Source organism: Mchenga conophoros, linkage group LG6 (assembly GCF_057382185.1).
Source record: "Mchenga conophoros isolate Kocher_MC1m ecotype Shallow Benthic linkage group LG6, M_conophoros_male_GT1.1, whole genome shotgun sequence".
Taxonomy (NCBI): Eukaryota; Metazoa; Chordata; class Actinopteri; order Cichliformes; family Cichlidae; genus Mchenga; species Mchenga conophoros.
The window spans coordinates 12,427,407-12,448,649 of NC_140531.1; the positions used below are offsets into that span (position 1 = coordinate 12,427,407).

The following is a 21,243-nucleotide window of genomic DNA, read 5'->3' on the forward strand; positions in this document are numbered from 1 at the left end:
TGTGGTCACGTGTAGTTTGCATGGAAGACATTGATACTTAATTAGCAAGTATCTGCAAACATTTGTTAATTAACCACAAAGTGGTATTAAAACTTAAAAAAAACACTGCAACATACTAGAAATGGAGAACATTCAACTTTAAAGTAAAAGTTGTGCCTCACTGCCACAGCAAAAGGTGCAACATTTACTTTGAAGGCAAAAAAATCTTTTTCCAGTTTTCATTCCACTTTTCACACAATGCCACTCAAGGAGTAGATGGCATGCTCAGGGCTAATTGCTGTGACCACAGCAACCTGCTTGCAACCAAAGTAATCGTAACAAAATTTTCACTTAATGGTCAAGGAATACACATTTTCCTCTAGCATCCGGTTGTTGGTCGATGGTCGCAGACAAGTCTCCAGGTTTTTGTAATTGGGCCTTCACATATTCAAAATGGTGGAAAATTTCACGTTGCATGTTTAGCGATTAGGTGTCAGCAATATGTTAACACAGGCCAAGACGATTTTGTACCAAGTTGTAGATATGCTTTTTAACGCTATCAAGGTGAGCAATTTCACACTGGAGTCAATGGAGACTGGCTCCCTTTTGTAGCTTTAGCTCCTTCTAAATTTGTTTGGATTTTCAGTGCTGAAAGTTGTCCTTTAGGGCTGCGTCAAATAATACTTAAGAGAGTTCAACTCCCAAAACTGAGGCTTCTTGGGTTTTAAATAAGACAATGCACACATGGTAGAAGAAAATGTTGACAAGTTGAGTTGAGCTGAAAGCAGAATCACATCTTCACCACGAGCAATAGCGAGTTAAGTCACAGAGCACTTAAGAGAAATAGTAGCATGTCCACAGTGTGTCAAATTATAAACACAGCTTCTCTTTAATCTTAACAAAAAAGTGAGGAAAAATGTACAAAAGAGTGTGACACAACAGTACCAACAGGCTGAATGTACGCTAACGTCGACTTTATGTGACTTTAACATGGATTAAAGAGATAGGGGCCGTGAATGGTTCAGTCACATTATGTCAGAGCAGAGTCGAGCCTCGCCGAAATTCACTAAACTGTGTAAAAAGTCTGCGTGAATAAGTACGCGAGGGCCCACTGTGTTATGTAAATGAGCCACCTCAAAGTCTCCCGTGTTACAGCTGTAACCTCGCCGAGTCGACTTAAAGGCAAATTTTCCCCCCTCCCCTCCACACATCACGAAAGATAAACATGTTCCAAAGTTAAGCAGAGACATGATTGATTCAGACACACAGCGGCGTAGTGATGGAACATTTTATCACGGTTTGAGGGAGGAATCAACAAACATTTTCACACATAACAACAGGAACAGATGCTGCTTTTAGAGAGAGGAAGATTACACAGTTTTGTATTTTCACACTAACAGACTTTTAAAAAAGCCAAAAAAAAAAAAACAAGAAAGCTCGAAGTCAATTTCCCTGCTCTTTTCTGCTGTTATTGTATTTTTTTTCCTTCTCCTCTTCACTCCTTTAAATGGATATTTTAACTGTGGCAGAGAAATTGTTCTTGTGTTTCAGAACTTTGTTTTGTATACAAAACGAGTTTGAGACCAGAAGATTTGTGTGTGTGTGTCTTAAAATCTGAAAAATGGAAAATAAATCAAATGCTGTGCATTGTGTTCACCAGTGTACTTTGGATCTACAATGGCCTCTTTGGAAAGCTGTAAGTTTGTGAGGATTCTGCACATTCTGAATACTGTAGCTGATGTGGAGGCAGTTATGGCTATTTCTTTTATTATTTAACCTCCTAGGACCTGGCGTCCACATATGTGGACATCACATTTTGGGTTATTTAGACCAAAATATTCAATTTTGCTCTACAAGAGCCTGATATCCACTTACGAGGACATTATACTGCTACTGTTCTATCAAAAATTTAAACGAATATCCTCATATGTGGCTCTTATTTTTCTTAAAAACAAAAATAAGGTAAAAGAAAACAATAATCTGGTAATTCTTTGTTTTTACATTCATCGGGCCCCAATATGCCCAAATATCAAAGAGAAATTAAAAATGCATGCTGTGGAAGAGTTCGGGTCCTAGGAGGTTAAACTGAGGCCCCAAAACCCTTAGATAGCTACAGCTACACAAAGAGTTGCAGTCACGCTAGCTTCCGCTTGGTAATGAAAAGGACATTTTGTTTGTCCTCTGCAAGAAATATGTGTCTTATTTGTTGCGATATAAAAGAGTAAAATAAACCCCGCAGCAGCTTAGAATGCATGGTCAGGAAATCTGCATTTCTTTCTTTTTAAGTGTATGATTTGAACAACAGAAATTAAGCAGCTTCTGTTGTGTTCAAGCAGTAAAAGTTAATTTAGAAAGAGGCGAGAAATATCTGACCCGTTGACATGAAACTGGTTCCATTAACTTGTTTGGCTTTGCAATTTTCTAAGAATTCTTAAAAATAAATAGAAAAATGAAGATAACTAAACAAAACTGACAGCCTTTTGTTATTATTATTACAAATGATAAACCTGCAACCTCGTGTTTGTGATGTGCTTTTAAACCTGTTTAATCGGTGCCTGTACTGATATGAAACGGATGTCATACTGAGAGCGAGGGTGACATGACAAGGCCCATGCTGCCTCCTGGTGGTTTTACAGAGACACTGCACTTCACTTTGCTTTGTTTAGGTAATGAAAATGATTCAGTACATTATAAAAAATAAAAATAAAGTCAAATTATTTGGTTAAATAAATTACCCCCCCCCCCCAATTCAATAGGATCCTGCAGAGAGGAGACATGAAAGTGAGGCAGAACAACACGCAGGAAATGGTCTGAGGTGGACTCAAACCCAGGCCCCTACAGCGAGGGGTCCAGCCTTCAGTATAGGATGGGTTTCCAGCTAAACCAGGTGAGCCATAGTGGTGACCCAGGCATGCTTATTACTAATACTTGAGTTTCACTGTGCACCGCATTCACCAACTACATCAACACGGCCCGTTAATTTTTACCATCTTTTTATTAAAGTAAGAATATTTAAAACAGCAATTAATTTAAAACCCAGGCAAGTTTCTCCTTTTAATAGTCAGACAGCCACCAAGGGGATGAGAGCATAAACATACACACAACATCTGGTCATAACACACAAAACAATTAAAAAGTTGCTTCAGAATTACATCAATTTATGGCACTCAGACAGTACACAGTCAGTTTGGCTCAGAACTATTAAAACATGTACAAATCAAGGTCCAATGTGGACCACTTCATGCATTTCATGCGCTCAATAAAAACAAAAACAAATAAAAACGGGCAAACGACTGAGTATTTATGAGACGTTCAGGTCACATGACGCAAACCACACGCATCCTTTCCCTCTACTGAGCCATAAAAGCAGCCCTCGTTACAGCTTTCATATTTATCTGTAGTGACTGTGTCTTTTCTGACTCAGACATCCTACTCCCATGACCTCCCTTTGGGAACCACTCATCTAGAAAACGCCATTAGATATCATTAAGACATAGCTAAAGAAGCACAGTGGTCACTGTCCAAATGCAGTAAACAGACTCAGACAGCGACCCCGACGTTGCTGATGTGGCTTGTTTCACGATGGGTTTGAAGGACTTTGACTCCCACTTGTATCAGTGTTATTGTATACAAGCAACATTTCAATGAGATGCACAAACAGCGAGATGTAAGCAGACAGCAAGTGTGTGTGTGTGTGTGTGTCTCAGCATTAAGGAGACAGATTAAGACTAGAAGGGGATTAAAACTAACAACTGGAACATTGAACCCAATCACATCACGACTAGTGAGTCATTAACCCCTTGATGCTGTAAGTGTGTGTGTGTGTGTGTGTGTGTGTGTGTGTGTGTGTGTGTGTGTGTGTGTGTGTGTGTGTGTGTGTGTGTGTGTGTACACAGTGGAGTAAGGCAGGAGAAGCGTCAGATCTTGAGTGACACAGCTGACAGAGGGAAGGGCATCTTTCAACAAGTGCCGAGAACGACAGATTGCACATGCTGTACACTCAAACGCACGCAGCATCCGTGTTATCCCGCAAATCACAGGCTGAGCACACTGACGTTAAGCAGCGCAAACATCAAAGGAAGACTGAAAGAAAACAGCAACAACAGCAGGGCTTTGCAGAGTATCACGCTTCCTTCTTGTTTCCCCAGCCGAACAGTTTGGACATCGGAGACTTTGACTTTTCCTTCTTTGGTTTTTCCTTTTCCTTCTTAATGTCTGTGTGATCAAAGCGAGAGCGAGAGAGAGACATCATTCAAATTCTTACTTTATAAAGAAAAAAAAACAAAACAGTTATTACATTGCATTAAGAACACACTGTCATGATGGTGAATTTTCATGTTTTCAAACAATCCTGTGAGACAAACTGTGTTCATGTTTCAGTGTCACTGGCTTTATTTGCTCTCAATGTAGGTGCAGGAGCCCCACCCACTTTCTGTCCAGACCTTCTGTTTGCAAGGGACAGTCAATCAGCAGAAAGTTGCCTCAATAGGAAGAAGAGTTAAAACAACTTGTTCAAAATGGGGGGTAAACTAAGAGGGTTGTTGCCAATAATTAATATAAGTAAAATATCCCGATAGGCTAAAGGCACAGAGCTGCACTATGACCTGATTCTTGAAGAGATTTAGAGTCTGAGCATCATCAGCATCGACAGACATCCTGTTCACACAGTAGTAGTCATGATTCAGGCGACTGAGCCACCCACAAGATGGCGAATTGTAAATGTGTTTTTGAAAAAAGGAAATCGTTTAATATCCCCGAAAAGCAACTTTAATCCTTCTGAGCATTTATTTAGAAAGTCCAATGTAGTTTGGCTAAAATGATTTTAAAGGATGAAACAGCATGTAGGAGCTGTTTGTGAGTGACTAAGTATTGGGGGACAGATAAAAATGTTAAAATGTCACTGTATTATTAAGTGGGCTTTATTTTGTATACATAATTAAACAGCTCCTTTCATGAGCCCATTTAAGGGTCTTTAATATTGCACCGTGATTCAGAAAGCCCCACATTTGCAGCCATCTTGCAGACACAAAAGTCTGACTTAGTCACCACTACGGATGTCCTGACGCCTGCCATCCAGTGGAAAGCAGGTGATTTTCCACATCTCCACCGCATGGGACACGGCACGTGTGTGTAAACGGACACACAACTGCACTCTGAGTGAGAACGAATTGTGAAACTTTGGCATTAACTTTATGAATACATTAAAACTGAAATGGCTAGTCTTTAGCCCACGGTCGGCGTTCGCTCGCTGCAATGTAATGACCTTTCACTGAAGTTCAATAAATCTCCTCAATTTTCAGCCTTGCTTTGCCGGTCATGAATTGCAAATGAAGCCGGATCCAACGCTGCTCTATCAGAGGGTCAAATTAAGCAGCTGCATTATCCATTTGTCTAATAGGGATGCTGCTGACAAAAAGAGAGGGGGGAGCATTTTGTTTGATGCTTTTTCCATTAGCAGTCAGTAGATCAAACGAGATGAAAACATTGCCCAGGCGCACCCTTAAAAAAAAAAAAAAAAAAAAAAAAAAAAAATGAAAAATGCACCACGAGTCCCCACACACACAGAATTCTATCTACTTCAATTAGAGGTGTCCATGATGGAAATCCTCAATTGGATAAGCCAACTAAGTTGCAGTGACACTGAGGTTATGATAACTAATGAACAGGGTGGTGGGGGGGAGGCTGTGGAGGTGGTGCGGGCACTCACTGAAATCCAGCATCATCTTGTTTAGCTGCTCGTCCTCCTCTTCCTCCCTGAGAAGATGAAGCAGAAACACACAGAAGACAGACAGGTTAGTCAGCAACTGAACGCTACACTTAGAGCAATTTAAATAATCAGTTTCATTACGTCGTACTTAGTCCACAAAATGTCAAAATAAGCCAAAAAGTGTCCCAGAGGGCCGACGTTCAAGTTGTTTTTTTTCTCTAGTTAAGCTGTTTCAAAAGTACTGATGAACAAGCTTAAGCCGATTTGCTACATTTAAGACAAAGTAAATAATAAATACAAGACATTTTCCTCAATACACAACTAAAACTGTTATATTTGTAATGCATTTGCTACATGGTTGATTTGCTGATAGATTACAGTCACAGAAGTGACACAGGATAAGTATAGTCAGTCATCTCGTGCGATGCTTTTAATATCTTTGAGTTTTAAGCAGTTAACTCTGTTTGGAGTTAAACATTATCAAATCCAAACTTTTTACACACACACACACACTCTGCACACACCTGAGTCTGTCCTCATCCAGACCATCCACGATAGCGTTTCTATCGTTGACAATCGCCACCAGTTTCTTCATCAGCTCCTGTTCTTTCTTCCTGTCCCAGGATGTTTTCAGATGTTCTGCACACACACACACACACACACACATTTCATGCTCAGATCAGCGGTCGGTTTTCCTTTTCCCCCTGTTGTGCACTCTGCTCAGTTTCATCCCTAAACCTCACCTGGTTTTTCCATCAGCCTCCTGAGCTCTTGCTCAACAGTGGGCTGCTCTTCCTCCAGCTCCTGGGTTCTTCCACTGCACATGTTTGAAAATAGAGATGACACCTAATTCACGGCTTTATTAAAGAGTATATCCTTTAGAGAGCAGGTTAAGATGGTCCACCTTAAACACATTCACAGAGACCTCGCGTGTTATTGTCGACACATCTGAAACTTTCAACGTTTTTAGAAAAACACTGCGTCATCCTCTCCATATTTGGTAGTTCTTGGGATAATTCTGTATCTTAGTCAGAATTTTTCAAACATCATTTGGCAACAGATGCATGTTTACGCATCCAGCAGGTGTGTAAGTCTTCTCGCGCCACCTGACAAATGTAAATCTGACATTCAGACTCCCAACAGCTCTGTTTTGGCCTCCACCTCCCCCTGAGATTCTCAGTTCTTGTTTCCTTAGCTGTTGACATATTGACACAAAAGCTTTAAGAATAAGTTTCCACTCTGTTAAAAATATAGGTGTACCCAATGAAGTGGCTGACAAGGGTATACTGTACTATGTACATATTCATTAGGTACACCTGTTCATCTGGTCGCTAATGCAAATAGTCAATCACGTGATAGCAACTGAATGGAGTTAGGTATGGAAAAAACTACCTGCTGAAGTTCAAGTTCACGAGAATGAGAGAGAAGGAGAACATATCCAGTGAGCGGCAGTTCTCTGGGAGAAGAGGTCAGAGGAGAAGGGCCAGACTGCTTCGTGCCATTAGGAAGGCAACAAATAACCACTTGTTACATACCGAGGTATGATGATCGTTGAATGCACAACACAGAGAACCTTGACACTGATGGGCTACAGAAGACCATACTGGGTGCCGATCATGTGACCTAAGATCAGAAAACTGAGGCTACGGTTCACTCAGGCTCACCAAAACTGGACAATAGAAGATGTCGCCTGGCTTGAGTCTCACTTTCTGCTGAGACAGACAGTAGGGTCAGAATTTGGGGTACACGACATGAAAGCATGGATCCATCTATGAGGTGCCGTAAGGGACATTATTACTGAAACGCTCTCACACACACTACTGAAATTTTAGCTCTCACACACACTACTGAAAAACCAAGGCATTTCAGTTGAACAGGAAGGCATTTCAGTTGAACAGGAAGGCATTTTAGTTGAACAGGAAGTTAATTCTTGACAAGGAAACTGAAGGAAAAAGTGTTAGATTTCAAACAAACCACTACACAGATGTCTACTCAGCAACCTGTTAGTTAGGGGTGGGTTTTTATAATCGATTTATTGATTAAAATCGATTCTGGCTTGGATAACGTGAAATCGATTCATTAAAATCCTGAATCGATTTTTTAATATAAATTTATTTTACCCGAAATGCCAGAATCTCTGGTGAAACCTCACAAAATTTCAACAACCACCAAACAGCTAAGACAGTAAATGAGAGCAGGAACACGGCTTCTGCACAAAGACGTAAACACACAGCGCGGACCCGCGGATCAGAATCAGTGAGATGTCGCCTTTCTCACCCGACAGCACGGACACGGTCGGGGCTGAAAGCCGACAGCTCGCTGACTCTGATCTGTCGGCAGGTCCGCGCTTTGTTTTCACGCCGTTTTTGAGCCAATTCTAAAGCTGTTAGTTTTATCTCTCTCCAAACAATATTGACTGAACCAGCAGCAAAAGAAGATCCAAACTGCGCTTCACATAAACATCGTCATGAATTCCCTCACTGTTTTGCTTCCACCACGATAAAATCGCACGTCATGCACAGCCCTCTCTCTCTCTTTCTCTCTCTCTGTACTTCAAGAACAGTTTCCCGTCTAAAAATCTGTTTTCTGTATTATTCGCTTGCATTTTACATACTTCCGAAAAGAAAACCTAATTTCTGCCGTTCAATACTGAATAAATTTAAACTTTTTAAAATTATGCAAAATGCAAAACGTTAGCCGTGTCTCTAATAAAACCGCTGTAACGTCAGAGGTAACGTTCATATGTTAATGGTTTTCTTTCGTTTTTGATGTACTGCAGAATATTTTTTATAAAATCCCAGGCCAGGAAAACCACCTTCATGTTTTTATGTGCTTTATCTTCAGCTACTTTGACACAAAGGCATCTGCTGTGATGCTCACACCTTTGATAAAGTCTTGCGTGTGTCAGCTTCCTTTTTTTAAATACAAAAATATGTAAATGTACTGATCTGAATTATAATATTTCTGACTGTCAAAATTCCCCATAATCAAATTGAATTGAATCGTGGAACAAATCGATTCTGGACCTTAGTGAGACAGCTGCATTACTTAACAATATATTAGCCTCAGCATAAGTCAAAATTTAGAATAGCGGGAGACGTGCATTATCCTGGTTATTTTTTTGGCATATGTGCTTTTTGTCTTTTTTTTAGCAAAGAAAAATATCTTAAAATCATCAATAAAACCAGGGAGAGAAGGCTTAGCGTTCCTCCATTTAGCACAATGGATATGATATTTACTCAAAAGTATTGTTAAGATATTCATTGTGTGTACTCATGTTGTACAGTGTTTAACTGCATTATGGTTACTGTGGTTTAACAGAGACAGTATTTTAGTTGCCACCACAAGGAGGCACTGTTTCATTGTAAGAGCACGGATGCTGCGTCATCACGCCCCTAAGAAAAAAAAAAAAAAAAAAAGTACCACAACGAAAATGGCACCCATGAGAAAAGTTTTGCCGCATGTTGATGAGGAATAAAGTTCCCAAAAATATTAAGGACATTTTTGCCTCCGTCGTCATTTTCCTTCGAGTTGATCGCTGTCGATGCTGCAATACTCAACAAGTATGATGATGTTAATAATGTCTGAGACATCCAATGCTAGATGATCCATATAAAAAAAATTATGATGTAATTCAAACAGTGGCACATCATTAATATTTAGGAAAATCCAATTTTTTAAGTTGCACCAAATACATTGTGTGATAGGGCATAGGAAAAAAAAAAAAAAAGATGTTCTAGGGTTTCATTTTCATCAGTACAAAAAGAACACTGATCCACCTCAAAGCCAAATCTCTTTTTTTAGAAATTCTGCCACAGTATTAGTTTTGTTTAAAGTGTGTTTCTTTAACTTTAGGTAGAATAGGCTATTTCATAAATTTTTAGTATGCTTTATCCAGTGTATATGAAATAACTAAATTAGAACCATGCCATGTAACCATTCTGTTGTAACTATGAAATATTTTGTCTTTGAAGAAACTACTAACAAATTTCTTATTGCATTTTTATCAAACAGCTGACATTGCCCTAGCAATAAATTTGGGAGCACTGATGAGAAATTATTGTATATCATAAAAATTTTAATCAAATGAAGCAGAGGCAGTGGGACCAGTTCACAAAATTTGTTATATTCTCTTTGAGAACAGTTTAGACAATATTTTTCTGAAAAGTCTGTGTAACTTAGAATGACACCGTTATCATCCAACAAATCTGTTATGAATATAATATTTTTGTTCAAACCAGTCACTCTTGAAAATTGATTTTTGATTAAGTGTTATTACCCTATTATTCCATAAGGTTGAATTATGGGGAGAAGTTGTGGGTAAATCTCATTTTCCCAAAAATGTAACGTCTGTTTTGGAAAGTTTGATATCTTTATGGGGATTTTATTTGCCGCAAAATCACATTTCGAATAAATTCTAATCCTGTATACTATTTTATTAAACAAGAATCATGGGATGTGGAGCTAAGTAGAGTCTGGCTGTGACAGACAAGATTTTAACCATTTAATTCTAAGGGTGCCAACCATAAATTCCAATTCTGGAGTTTTGATACCACCTTTGTTGTATCCCTTCACAAGCTGAGATCTTTCTATGTAATGGGTTTTATTCCTCCACAAAAATTCGAACACATTTCTATTTATGGTTTTCATGGTATTTATCGTTTTTTTATTTTTTATATTGTTTACGTGGCGCAAAAAAGGTTGGGGACTGCTGTACTAGCAGGTTGCTGAGTAGAAATCCTTGTAGTGTTTTGAAATATACCACTTTTTCCATCAGTTTCCTTGTCAGGAAACAACTTCCTGTTCAGCAGAAATGCCTCTGGTTTCAGTGGTGTGTGTGAGAGCGTTTCAGTAGTGTGCGTGAGAGCTAAAATTTCAGTGGTGTGTGTGAGAGCGTTTCAGTAGTGTGTGTGAGAGCGTTTCAGTAGTGTGTGTGAGAGCGTTTCAGTGGTGTGTGTGAGAGCGTTTCAGTGGTGTGTGTGAGAGCGTTTCAGTGGTGTGTGTGAGAGCGTTTCAGTAGTGTGTGTGAGAGCGTTTCAGTTGTGTGTGTGAGAGCGTTTCAGTAGTGTGTGTGAGAGCGTTTCAGTAGTGTGTGTGAGAGCGTTTCAGTAGTGTGTGTGAGAGCGTTTCAGTAGTGTGTGTGAGAGCGTTTCAGTTGTGTGTGTGAGAGCGTTTCAGTAATAATGTCCCTTACGGCACCTCATATCCATCCTTCCTTGTCTCAACAGTTCAGGCTGATGGTGGAAGTAGTACCAATTGAGCACTGTGTAGACACCACAGCCCATCTTACTGATTGTTACTGACCATGTCAATCCCTTTATAACCAGTGTCAGCAGGATAACACACCATGTCACAGAATTCAAACCACCTAAAACTTGTTTCTTGAACATGACGAGTTCACTATACTCAAACGGCCTCCGCAGTCACAGGATCTTAATCCAGTACAGTAGATTAAGTGGTCCAACCCATTACGGACAAGGTGTACCTAATAAAATGTCTGGAAATGCTTTATAGCTACAAGTCAGTGTTATATCCGTCTTTACCATTTATTTATCAAATTAGTATTTTCAGTGGAATTGTCGCTGTTGTGTTCAGCAGCGTCGTGCTTCACACTTGTGTGGACACTGCAGACAGTCGGGGGTTGGTGGGGGTGGAAGGGGTGAGGCAGGTTAGCTGCTTAGTTCCAGGACACCCTGCAGTGACTCGGAGGAGGGAGGACACTGGGAATTCACACTGTCAACCTTCTGGCCACAAGTCTGTTTCACTAATCGCTAAATAGTGGCATGCCCCCTTCCTGAGTGAGAGTGTGTGTGTGTGTGTGTGTGTGTGTGTGTGTGTGTGTGTGTGTGTGTGTGTGTGTGTGTGTGTGTGTCTACTCACATGTAGACCAGTTCAGACTCCCGACGCATGGCCAACTGTTTGTTCCTGATCAGACCAAACCACTCAACCATGAGCTCGTCCGTGAGAGTGTCATCGTCACCCTCTGACGAGGAACACAGAGCACACAGTTAATCCCAGACACATACATTAAGATTTCTCTTACATTCACAGCACGTCCTGACTGAAAAGCCTTCACAAAACACACAGCTGGCGCGTGCATCCCACCTTCTTCGCATTTGCGCAGCTTCACCTCCAGATCGACTCCCCTCTTTTCCAGCTCGTTTAAATTCTGTTCAATCTCCTCAAGCTCCTTCGTGATGTCCTCTTTGGGAATGTAGTCTGGCTTCATCTACAGACGCAAACAGATGCAGAGAAAAGTGCATGAATGACATGCTCATTTAAAAAAAAAAAAAAAAAAAAAAAAAAAAGCTACGGCAAACTTATTTTCAGAGACCCACTACCTTCTTTGTCTCTGACTTGGTGCCATTCTTTGTTTGCCCTTTCAGACCCTCCTGTAATCCTAAAAAAAAAAAGTGGAGATAAAAAGCAGAGAATAAATCAACCAACAAAGCTAAGAACGGATAAAAATTAGAAAGGCACGACTCACAGTAAACTGTTAGGAAGGCTTCTTCCTGTAAATGTTTGGTTATGACCACGCTCTTACCCTTTGATCTCGGTGGAGTGACAGAAATACTCAGGCTGGGAAACTGAGAGGAAGGCCTCGCAGAAATCTCTGAGGTCTTCGGAGCCTCATTAGACCCTGGTTTAGTGGAAGGGCCAGCAGGCCTGTGGGCGGGAAGAGGGACAAATGGAGAGGATTCGATTAACCTACGACTAGACTCTTTCCCCGTCTTGCTACAGTTTTGATTCATGACAGCGAGAGGAAAGGTCATTCGTGGAAAAGGAACTCCAAGCACTGAGCATATGTTGCACCACGGAGGACTCGACTCAGTCCCGACACCATTTGGGGCTCGCATGCATGTGGCGGAAGAGGAGAGACTGAAAGCTCTGACTACAAATGATGGCCGAGACATTTGGAGGAGCAGCAGGTACAGGCTTCCTGTGGGAGGAATGTTTGGTGAGACGGATGAAAGACTGGATCACACGATGGATGGATGGACAGGACATCAGGAGGAGGGGGGGGGGGGGGGGGGGGGGGGGGGGGGGCTCATACAATTAATGCCTCACGATGTCGATATGCTGAGAGGCCACCCACGTACATACACTCCCTGCTGTTATCAGGAGCACGAGTCAATAAGGAAAAGGACTCAACGAGAAGCATAAGAAGTAAGAATCAATTAAATCAATCAAACAAGTCTTACTTGGTTTCTTTGGAGACGGGCTTGAGCTTCGACCTCCAGTCTGCAGGAGTCTCAGTCTCCTTCACTGCTGCGGGGAAAAAAAACAACAACAAAAACAAAAAAAAAAAACAATTGAAACCAGTTCAGTTCCCTCATTAGACATCCACTAGTCAATGTCAGTTCCTAGTTCTGTTGTTTGGTTGTAAATGCTATTTGTTAAATGGCATTTTTACAACAATGACAGCAAATGCACAAAAGCCAAGGATGATATTACACCCAAAGTAGCTCCCAAATAAGCATATAAGCAGCAGATTAGAGACACAGTATTAATAAAATTATTAATAAGAAGCACTGTGGGAGTACAAACCAAGGCAGCTCACTCTCTGGGCAGCATTTATATATAAGGAAATCATATTTTATACACAAACATAATGTAGGAGTAGGTGATGGATAATATGTATTGATTTGTAAATAACTTGAGATTATTGTATATAAAATTATACTATAGTAGATTTCTAACTAGGCAGCTTGTTCTCTTTCTCTCAACAATACTTTCTTTAAAGACAGAACACATTTCAGGGTCAACTTGGAAGAAAGGCAGATGTGAAATGTAAAGGTCAGAGGTCAAATGTGTGTCAAAAGTGTGTGTGAGACCTTGTGTATCAACTCTCTGCTTGTAAAGTGTGTAAGTTTAACCTGATGTGTTGGGTAATGTACTGCCCGTCTTCGAGGGTGCCCTGTCTGCAGTCTTGGCCTTGAGCCTGCTCTGACTGCCCGGGCTCTCAGAAGAGTTCGTGGTGTCTTCAAACTGCAGGTCAGACAGGATCGATGGGTTCACTTTCAGCTTCACCTTCCCTCCAACTCCCTCTTTCTCCTTCTTTGGTGTCTCAACTTTAGGTTGAGATCTAAATAGAGGTGAAGAATGCAACTTAAATGCCTCTCTTCACCAGTAGAGGTCAGGGTAGAGCAGGATACAAAGTGTAATCACATGTTTCTGTGAGTCTCAAGTTAGATTACTTACTTCTCAGTTTTATTTAGTACTGTAGTCGCCCACGATTGCTTTTTGTTGTTATTGTTGTTTTCCTCAGACAGTTTTTTGGAGATGAAGGCTGCTGCTGATGCTTTTGACTTATTACTCTCGTCTTCCTGTTTCACCTTCCAGCCAGTGCCAGTTGTTTTAGCTGTATTCCCACCTTTGTCCAAACTTTCATTTACCTCTTTTTTTCCAGTACCACCCACATTTATGACCACAGTAACAGCTTTCCCTGCCGTGGCCTGTTGTGCCTTACCACCAATACTCTGGCCTTTGTTTATGTCCACATTGAAGGTTGAAGTCTTTTTCTCCTCCACCTTTGCCGTGTTATCTTCCTGGAAGAACTTGAGCTTGGACTGGAGTGTCTTGGCAGCGGTTGCCGAGGGTCGAGGAGTTTCAGCCGGCCTGGTGTTGATAGATGGGGTCACAGTGGTAGTAGTGTCACGTGAAGCTGTGGGTCTGGCCGAAGAGTTAGATGATGTAGCCCAGGGGGCTGGGGACGCAGAAGTGGACTTGGGAGTGGTGGGTTTCTCCGACACCCGTGAAGGACTCAGACTGGAGGATGTGTAAGTAGGAGCAGGTGTACTGTGTTTACTCGAGTCTTTAAGAGGAGTGAATTTGGAAACATAGGAGTTTGGGGTCAAATCTTGAAGAGGCGTGCTTGTGTTTGCAGATGGCAGCAACCTGTGAGAGAGAAAGTACAACACACACACAGGTTACAACAGGGAACATAGTCACAAACTAGGAACATAAACCTGCGGTTGGTGCCATTTTAGCCTCAATACACCTCGTTCATAATGATGCTAACCTGCAAACCCAAGCTACAGGAAGACTGTATTGGTTCAAAACGTAAATTAAGCTCAACTTGACTCTATTCAACATTTTATGTTAATAAATGAACATTCTGAATTCATAGAAATGTGTAACATTTGCAATTTACAAAAAAAAAAAAAAAAAAAATCTACATTTAGCAATAACAGTGTTCTGGCTAGTTTGCTAAAGCTACTCATTTTTCTTTTCCTCATGATAGAAAAAGCAGGACAAATTAAGGTCCTATGTTAAAAAAAAAACAAAAAACAATATATCAAAAAATGAACAAACAATAAAACAATTTAAGCTTTTTATTTAATGAGAAAAGTAAAATAGTCTTTGCTAAGAAGAAACTAGCTAAGTTTAACTAGGTAGCGGCAGAGCTAGCAGTCAATAGCTAACAAAATCCATGGATTTATCTGATTAAGAGACTTCTGAAATATTTAAATGTGTTTTTCAATTATTAAACTAGTTAAACTGTATGAGAAAGGAAAACTAGAATATTTTTTAGTTGTTTTAACCGTTTTTCTTAATACAAGCGATTAAAAAATAAAAACTGAGTTATATAGAGGCATTACAAATACAACAATTAATAAGAAAAACTAAAATAAGTATAATAATTCTCTAGCATTCTTACACAAATCAGTCTTTCCTTGTTCTAATGGCAGACTTGGAATAAACATAATGGACCTAAATGGCGCCAACATTAGCATTCCTATCATCTTACTTTGCACAGTTCCTGTGATAAAGCTTCCCATCCACTAGATGTCGCTGCACCAGGTGAACGTGCTTATGACAGGATGCACATGTGCTACTCAGGGTGCCTGCCTGAGATTTTCCAACCACAACCTCCTAGAAGAAAGAAAGAGAGAAAAGAGTGTGGACAAGAGGGGACTTCAGCCGTTACAACTAACTGATGTCACGCAATGTGGGCCTTTTTTTTTTTTTAAGTAACTACATTGACGTCATGGTAATCATCTGCTGACACAGACCAAGTGACCTGTCTGTAGTTATTTGGTCATCGTTGACGTGGATGAACGTACACAACCTTGGTCAGTATTTCGTAAATGAATTACTTTTAGACTTCCGCCCCAATTTAGAAATGTAATAGTAACTATTCAATTTTACCTGTGTTGAAGTTTTGTTTTGATTTGGGGAAGGAAGTGGCTTTGTGATGTTGGAGGATGGGGGAGGGCTGTTCTCTCTGGCAGGCTTAGAAGAGGGAAACACCTTAGACGTCACAGCCTGGTTCTTCTTCCCTGACGGCTCATCGCTGGGGCCGTCGGCTGGACGCTTTATACCCGCCATTCCACCGACTGTATGCAAAGACAGATGAACAGATGAGATGTGTGCAGATGGACAGAGAGGGATACAGTAAGACTTTATTTAATACTCACTCGGGGAGCGTCCGTGGAAGTAGTTGTAGTATTGGGAGACATAAGTCAGGATGCTGAGGCGGTCAGGAATCTTAAGTGCCACCATGTCTTCTGCATCCAGCAGCGCTGGAATTCCCAGTTGTTCTTCTGCAACACTGAACGCCTGCAGATAAAACCAGTTTTATCCAGTGAGAAAAGAAACAAGACTTTGGGTTTTAAATCTAGACGAATGCAATGCACTTATAAATCATAAAAGCTTACGTTGTGTGATGTCTATGAAAGACTTTCTAGATCTTTAAGGACACCAAACATGATTGTGTTCTTTAGATGTCCCAAAGAAAAGCAAAAGATGATAAAGGTGGGCATTTGTTTCAAAAATGCATGCATTCTCTGAGGTTTGCAGACAACACAAGTTTAATTTGAAAGAGGAAGAGATGTTTGCATAGTGTGAACAAACCATTTTCATTGTTCTACTGTTCCTATCTACGTCAAATACAAATCACCAACCCGGATTTTGTTGAATTCTATTCCCTCTACCCTTTATGTGAGTCACTAGTGAGAAATAAATCAAGAATTTGCACACTACACTAACATCCAGCAATTCCACGGAAGAAACAAGCAGTGGCAGGCCAACGAGCACCAGCGTCGTTGTTTAATCGGTAATCAGATAATGAAGAGAGCCACTCAGATGCTGTTTACTTTGCTGTGCCCTGTTAATCTCTTACAGCGTTTTCTTATTCGATTGCCCAACATGTTGTTTCAGCTTTGAGCTGAAACCCAGAGCAGCGTCAAACAGTTCCCGCACTTTAGCTTTATTCTCTGCTGGCCCAAAGAGCAGGCGTTTTGACATGTCGAGCTCTTGGCACTCCCCGAGTTCAGTCTAACAATGAAGAATCTGTGAAGAAAAAGTAAGTGAAGAATGCAAAGTGCCCGCATTGAAGCAGTCTGCTTTTTGCCACCACTTCTCTGCTCGCCCATGCTGAACGTTATTTCCACAATTACCCAAGATCCCACGGTGCTGATGTAAACCGAAGTTGTGTCTTAAACTCAAGCTGACTAACTTAAAGTCTGTTTTCTTGGAGTATTGAGCTTCATCTGTGTAGAGGAGCTGCACAGTCAGCTGTAAATCTCAAACACTATCAGGGGCACAGGTGTGGCTCCTGTGGTCATGGTTCATTTACCCCACGAAGATTACCTGCTTCCTCGCTGGTTATATAAATATGATGATGTTCTTCAATGTCAGATAAGCAACACTGAACTTTTCATGTATCATTAACTATCCCCCCCGCACCCTTAATGTCGAGCTTTGACACCGTCAATAAAGCTGTGGTTTGAAGACCATTGCATAGGTACCAGGGTTTTACAAGGGTAGTCCTAGTAAGCCGATCATCCTCACTAACTTCTGATCCAAACCTTTGTTCTGGACATGGCCTGAAATATGACAGAAAAGAGAGACAAGGGTTTTCCCTAGCAGGCGTCACAGGGCAAAAGAGTTAAAGTCCAGGGCTATGAAGTGGAGTTAACTCATGACTCCTTTTATAGAGGAGAGTCATCACAGTTCAACAACTGGTGAAAGAACTGAAAATGAAACTGTATTTTTACTTCAGAGTCCAGCCTGATCTGTCTTTTGAGCCCAGACAGACACTGGCTGCTTCAACTTTTACACCAGTGCTGGATGTTATTTATATGCACGCATCACGTATGCTGTATACTGCATGTATGCTGGGTCATAAAACACTGAGACCGATTACAAACCTTAAAGCTTTCCCCCACGATTCGAGGTTGTATACTCAGGTCAGATGGTCTAGCTTATCAGTGTCATTATAAAAGCTATTCTCGCTTTGCTTCACTCATTCTTACTGACCTACATTCATCAAAAAAGAAAGGAGCGTGGGATGTTATTGTCTACATTTCCAAGTGTTATTCATTCAGTCTTTCCTGAATGTTCACACTGAATTTGGACAAAGAACGCTCATATTTGCAGCTTCCTCCTCCTGGAGGGAGGAAGGATGAAAATCAACTAAGTCTGATGGCGCTGGGCCCTGTGTTTTGGCCCGAGACAATTTCCACTGATGTTTGAGGTTATAAATTGTGTCTGTTTTTATATTTTACTCTTCATCCCACAGAGACTGGTTTTGTTTTGGTTTTCTGCTGTCTGTCTTGGCCAGGACATTCTCACAAAAGAGAGAGTCATGCTATCCTTTCTAAATAACAAATATACCTGTGCTTTCTAATGACACAGATGGCAGAGTTACTTTTATTTTGCCAAAAACCCCATCCACTGATAAGGATCAGCAGATGTCGCTGAAAGTATTTGGAAAACTAACACGCAGGTAAAAAAGAAATCAATAGTTACGTTGACTGAATTCACTCATAAATGGGATGTACAAGTTAACATCAGGTGAGCAAACAGCACCACACACCACGAAAACAGCTTCAACAAAAACTAGCTTAAACTCATTAGCCAAAGTGGCTGTGTCCATCTTTTATTTACAGTTTGTGGATACAGCTAAGGATTTATTTTTTTAAATGATGACATGGCTGCCTTGGATGATGTCATCTTTTATATACAGTCTATGATTGAGACTTAGATTCAGATTTATTGTCACATGGCATCACCATATTTTAGATATGTGCAAAGGCAAAAATAAGAGCATCTGTCTGGCAATGGAATAAAAACAAAAGTAAATAAAGGAACAAGTCATGATTTATTTAGTGACTTGACAGTGGTTGGAAAATAGCCCTTCTGCGTCCTGCTCCTGTAACTGAGGACGTATTTATAGTTTTCTGGGCTGGGACTGGAACAGGTTACATTCAGAGCAAACTGGTTTTCAAAAAACAGACTGATTTATTAACTCGCATCATAAATGATAACTAGGGTGGTGATTTTTGTCCATCAGCTTTACTTTAATTATTTAAATAAATCAATAAACTCTATAATTTTTGCTAACAATACTAAGAGTCTACAGGATGGCAATGCAGAACCATAGACTCTGTATAAACAGTGCATGCAGTCACCAGTTGGTGGGGATATTCTGACCTTCACCATCTTGGGTTTTTATAAAACTAGATGTGACGAATGAGGGCTGGGTCTGATTGAGAAACTGAGGACAATGCAAGCTTGTGTGGTCAGTTACAAAGTAGCCATGGCTGAGGGATTCATTATTTCCAAAACAGGAATGTTCATATTAAAAGTTCATTTCAATCCATCAAATAGCTGCTGACATGCTTCAGTCTTAAGCTGGCATTGTCATATTCAAGAACAAAATTTAAAAAAAAGGGGGAGGGTTAAGGGAGCCTTTGTTGGATTCAGGAAATCAGTTTGTAAAAAAAAAAAAAAAAAAAAAAGTTAAGTGTGAGCATCCAGAATGGAAACGTGTCTTACCAGCTTGTTGTTCTCATAGACATCGTCCTTCTTCAGCGAATCAAATTTGCTGCAACAGAGCAGGAAAAACCCAGAAGTTACAAAACACATAAATCAACTTCCCTCCTGCAGTCTTCAGTTTTGAAGCAGCGCAGACTAACATGTGTTATGCAGTCATGCATTGCTGACTCACTTCTGCATACATCACAACAGCAGCGTGACACCTGCCTCACTGATCCCACGCTGAAGATCTGAAACTAACATGAGGTTCAGCCTGCATTAATCACACGGCCACGACTGAGCACGCTGAAACTGCGCCTTCAGCCACTGTTTACTGCTGCGGCTCATGTAAACATGGCAAGCGCCTTCGCTCTGCTTTGGCTCGCCATAAATACTGGAATGAGGCGATTACAGCAGCTGTGTCTTTTCTGTCAAATGGCCTTGCTGAAACAAAAGCAGGCATCTCTGCGAGAGTGACTGGCCAGGAGTCAGTTAAAGATGATGAGAAAATACTGCTTAGAGGCTTGGGCATCAATCTTGCAAATCTTATGCAGTGAAGAGTGCAAGTCCTCAGATTTTTATAGTAGGTACTGGAAAAGTACAACTAACTCTAAACGTAGACATAATAATGTAGCTCATTGTCCAATTGTGATGATGACATTACAAAACTTAGTTTCTGTTGCGACTCGAATTGAACTTATCAAGGGCACATAGTTTAAAATGGGACCGTTTCTGAGGACAGATCATCACAAAGTTGGACACGACACATGTGGCCAGCAGCAGTCACAGGGATTTGTAAAATGCCCAATTCCATTACGCAGACATGCTGAGCATTGAAATCGAGTGCAGATATGTAATAGTGCTATCTTGAAATCACCCCCCAGAAAACCATAAGTGACCGTCTCTGCAACGCTCTTTGGGTCACAGCTCAGCTTCGTCTCCTGCTTCCTACAGATCAGCAAATGTTCAGATTTGTGTCTGACAAAATAACACAAAGAGAAGGAGAAAAAGCGAAACTCTGCCATTAAACTCGGAAGCAAAATCACTGACTTCAATCTTCCATGAAAATAGTTTTGTGTTGTCAACGGACAAGTCAGGAGTGCAGCCAATAAGTTTCACTTATTTCCTGCTTTCGTTCTCCGGTCCTGTTCCAGGTGTACTCACATGAGATCGGGTCTGTGTTTGTGGATGAGGGCGCAGAAAGCCAGTCCGTCCCTGAAGGACGTGGTCATGTTGGTGATGGAGACATCCCGGTAGCCCTCACACTGGATCCGGCACCACTGCTGCAGAGCCTTCACGGCCGCCATCCCGGAGCTCGGAGCCGGACTGATCCGTGTGAAGAGCGCAGCAGTGCCTCTGGAAGCGCTCACAGAGCTCCCTCCTTTCTTCGCTCCTCAGCGTCCAACAAGTAAAACTTTAGAAACTTTCCACAGAAGCCCAGACTGACGCCTTTTCCGGGAAGCTGGGAAGGAAAGTCTTTTAGCGTTTGTGTGAATCACCTCACTGACTCTGAGTTAAGTGGAAAGAACCTGGACGTGACACCTGCGAGAGGTCGACGATGACGCGATGGTGTGGGTGGAGTTTGTCCTTTAACTCTTTGTGTTCATCTGCCAAGTGACACCGCAGATTCTGGGATCCGATACCAAGCAAATACAGGGCCAGTGTACCGATACCAATACCGATAATTGTAACCTACAAACATGAGATGAATCATCAATTTGCAAATTTTGAACAGATTTTAATGACCACTGGCATTTTTATTTTCCACAATAATTAGTTAACACAACAAAACA

At 41.0% G+C, this 21,243-nt stretch overlaps 1 protein-coding gene across 2 annotated transcripts; it reads right to left on the minus strand.

Annotated features, from left to right (window-relative positions):
• Window positions 1-2,870: 2,870 nt before the first annotated feature.
• On the minus strand, window positions 2,871-21,020 carry LOC146572218 (MICAL-like protein 2). Of its 2 annotated transcripts, none has more exons than XM_085276235.1 (16): window positions 20,615-21,020; window positions 19,472-19,520; window positions 16,108-16,249; window positions 15,839-16,026; window positions 15,438-15,562; window positions 13,889-14,584; window positions 13,564-13,772; window positions 12,889-12,952; window positions 12,231-12,352; window positions 12,028-12,086; window positions 11,792-11,915; window positions 11,567-11,669; window positions 6,430-6,503; window positions 6,211-6,325; window positions 5,687-5,733; window positions 2,871-4,194 (listed from the first exon to the last, which is right to left on the minus strand). In XM_085276235.1, exons 1-16 carry the CDS (start codon window positions 20,755-20,757, stop codon window positions 4,103-4,105), a joined length of 2,352 nt encoding a protein of 783 aa, XP_085132361.1. In that variant the 5' UTR covers window positions 20,758-21,020; the 3' UTR covers window positions 2,871-4,102. The 2 variants fall into 2 exon arrangements, with proteins under 2 accessions (XP_085132361.1, XP_085132360.1); XM_085276234.1 differs by having other exon boundaries at window positions 12,889-12,955.
• Between the last annotated feature and the right edge of the window lie 223 nt (window positions 21,021-21,243).

Coding starts and splice junctions, on each gene's coding strand:
- LOC146572218 (XM_085276234.1), bottom strand. CDS start 20,757: ATGGCGGCCGTGAAGGCTCTGCAGCAGTGGTGCCGGATCCAGTGTGAG. Junction 12,087..12,230: donor CACTCCACCGAGATCAAAGG/GTAAGAGCGTGG, acceptor TTTTTTTTTTAG/GATTACAGGAGGGTCTGAAA. Junction 11,670..11,791: donor GCTGCGCAAATGCGAAGAAG/GTGGGATGCACG, acceptor GTTCCTCGTCAG/AGGGTGACGATGACACTCTC.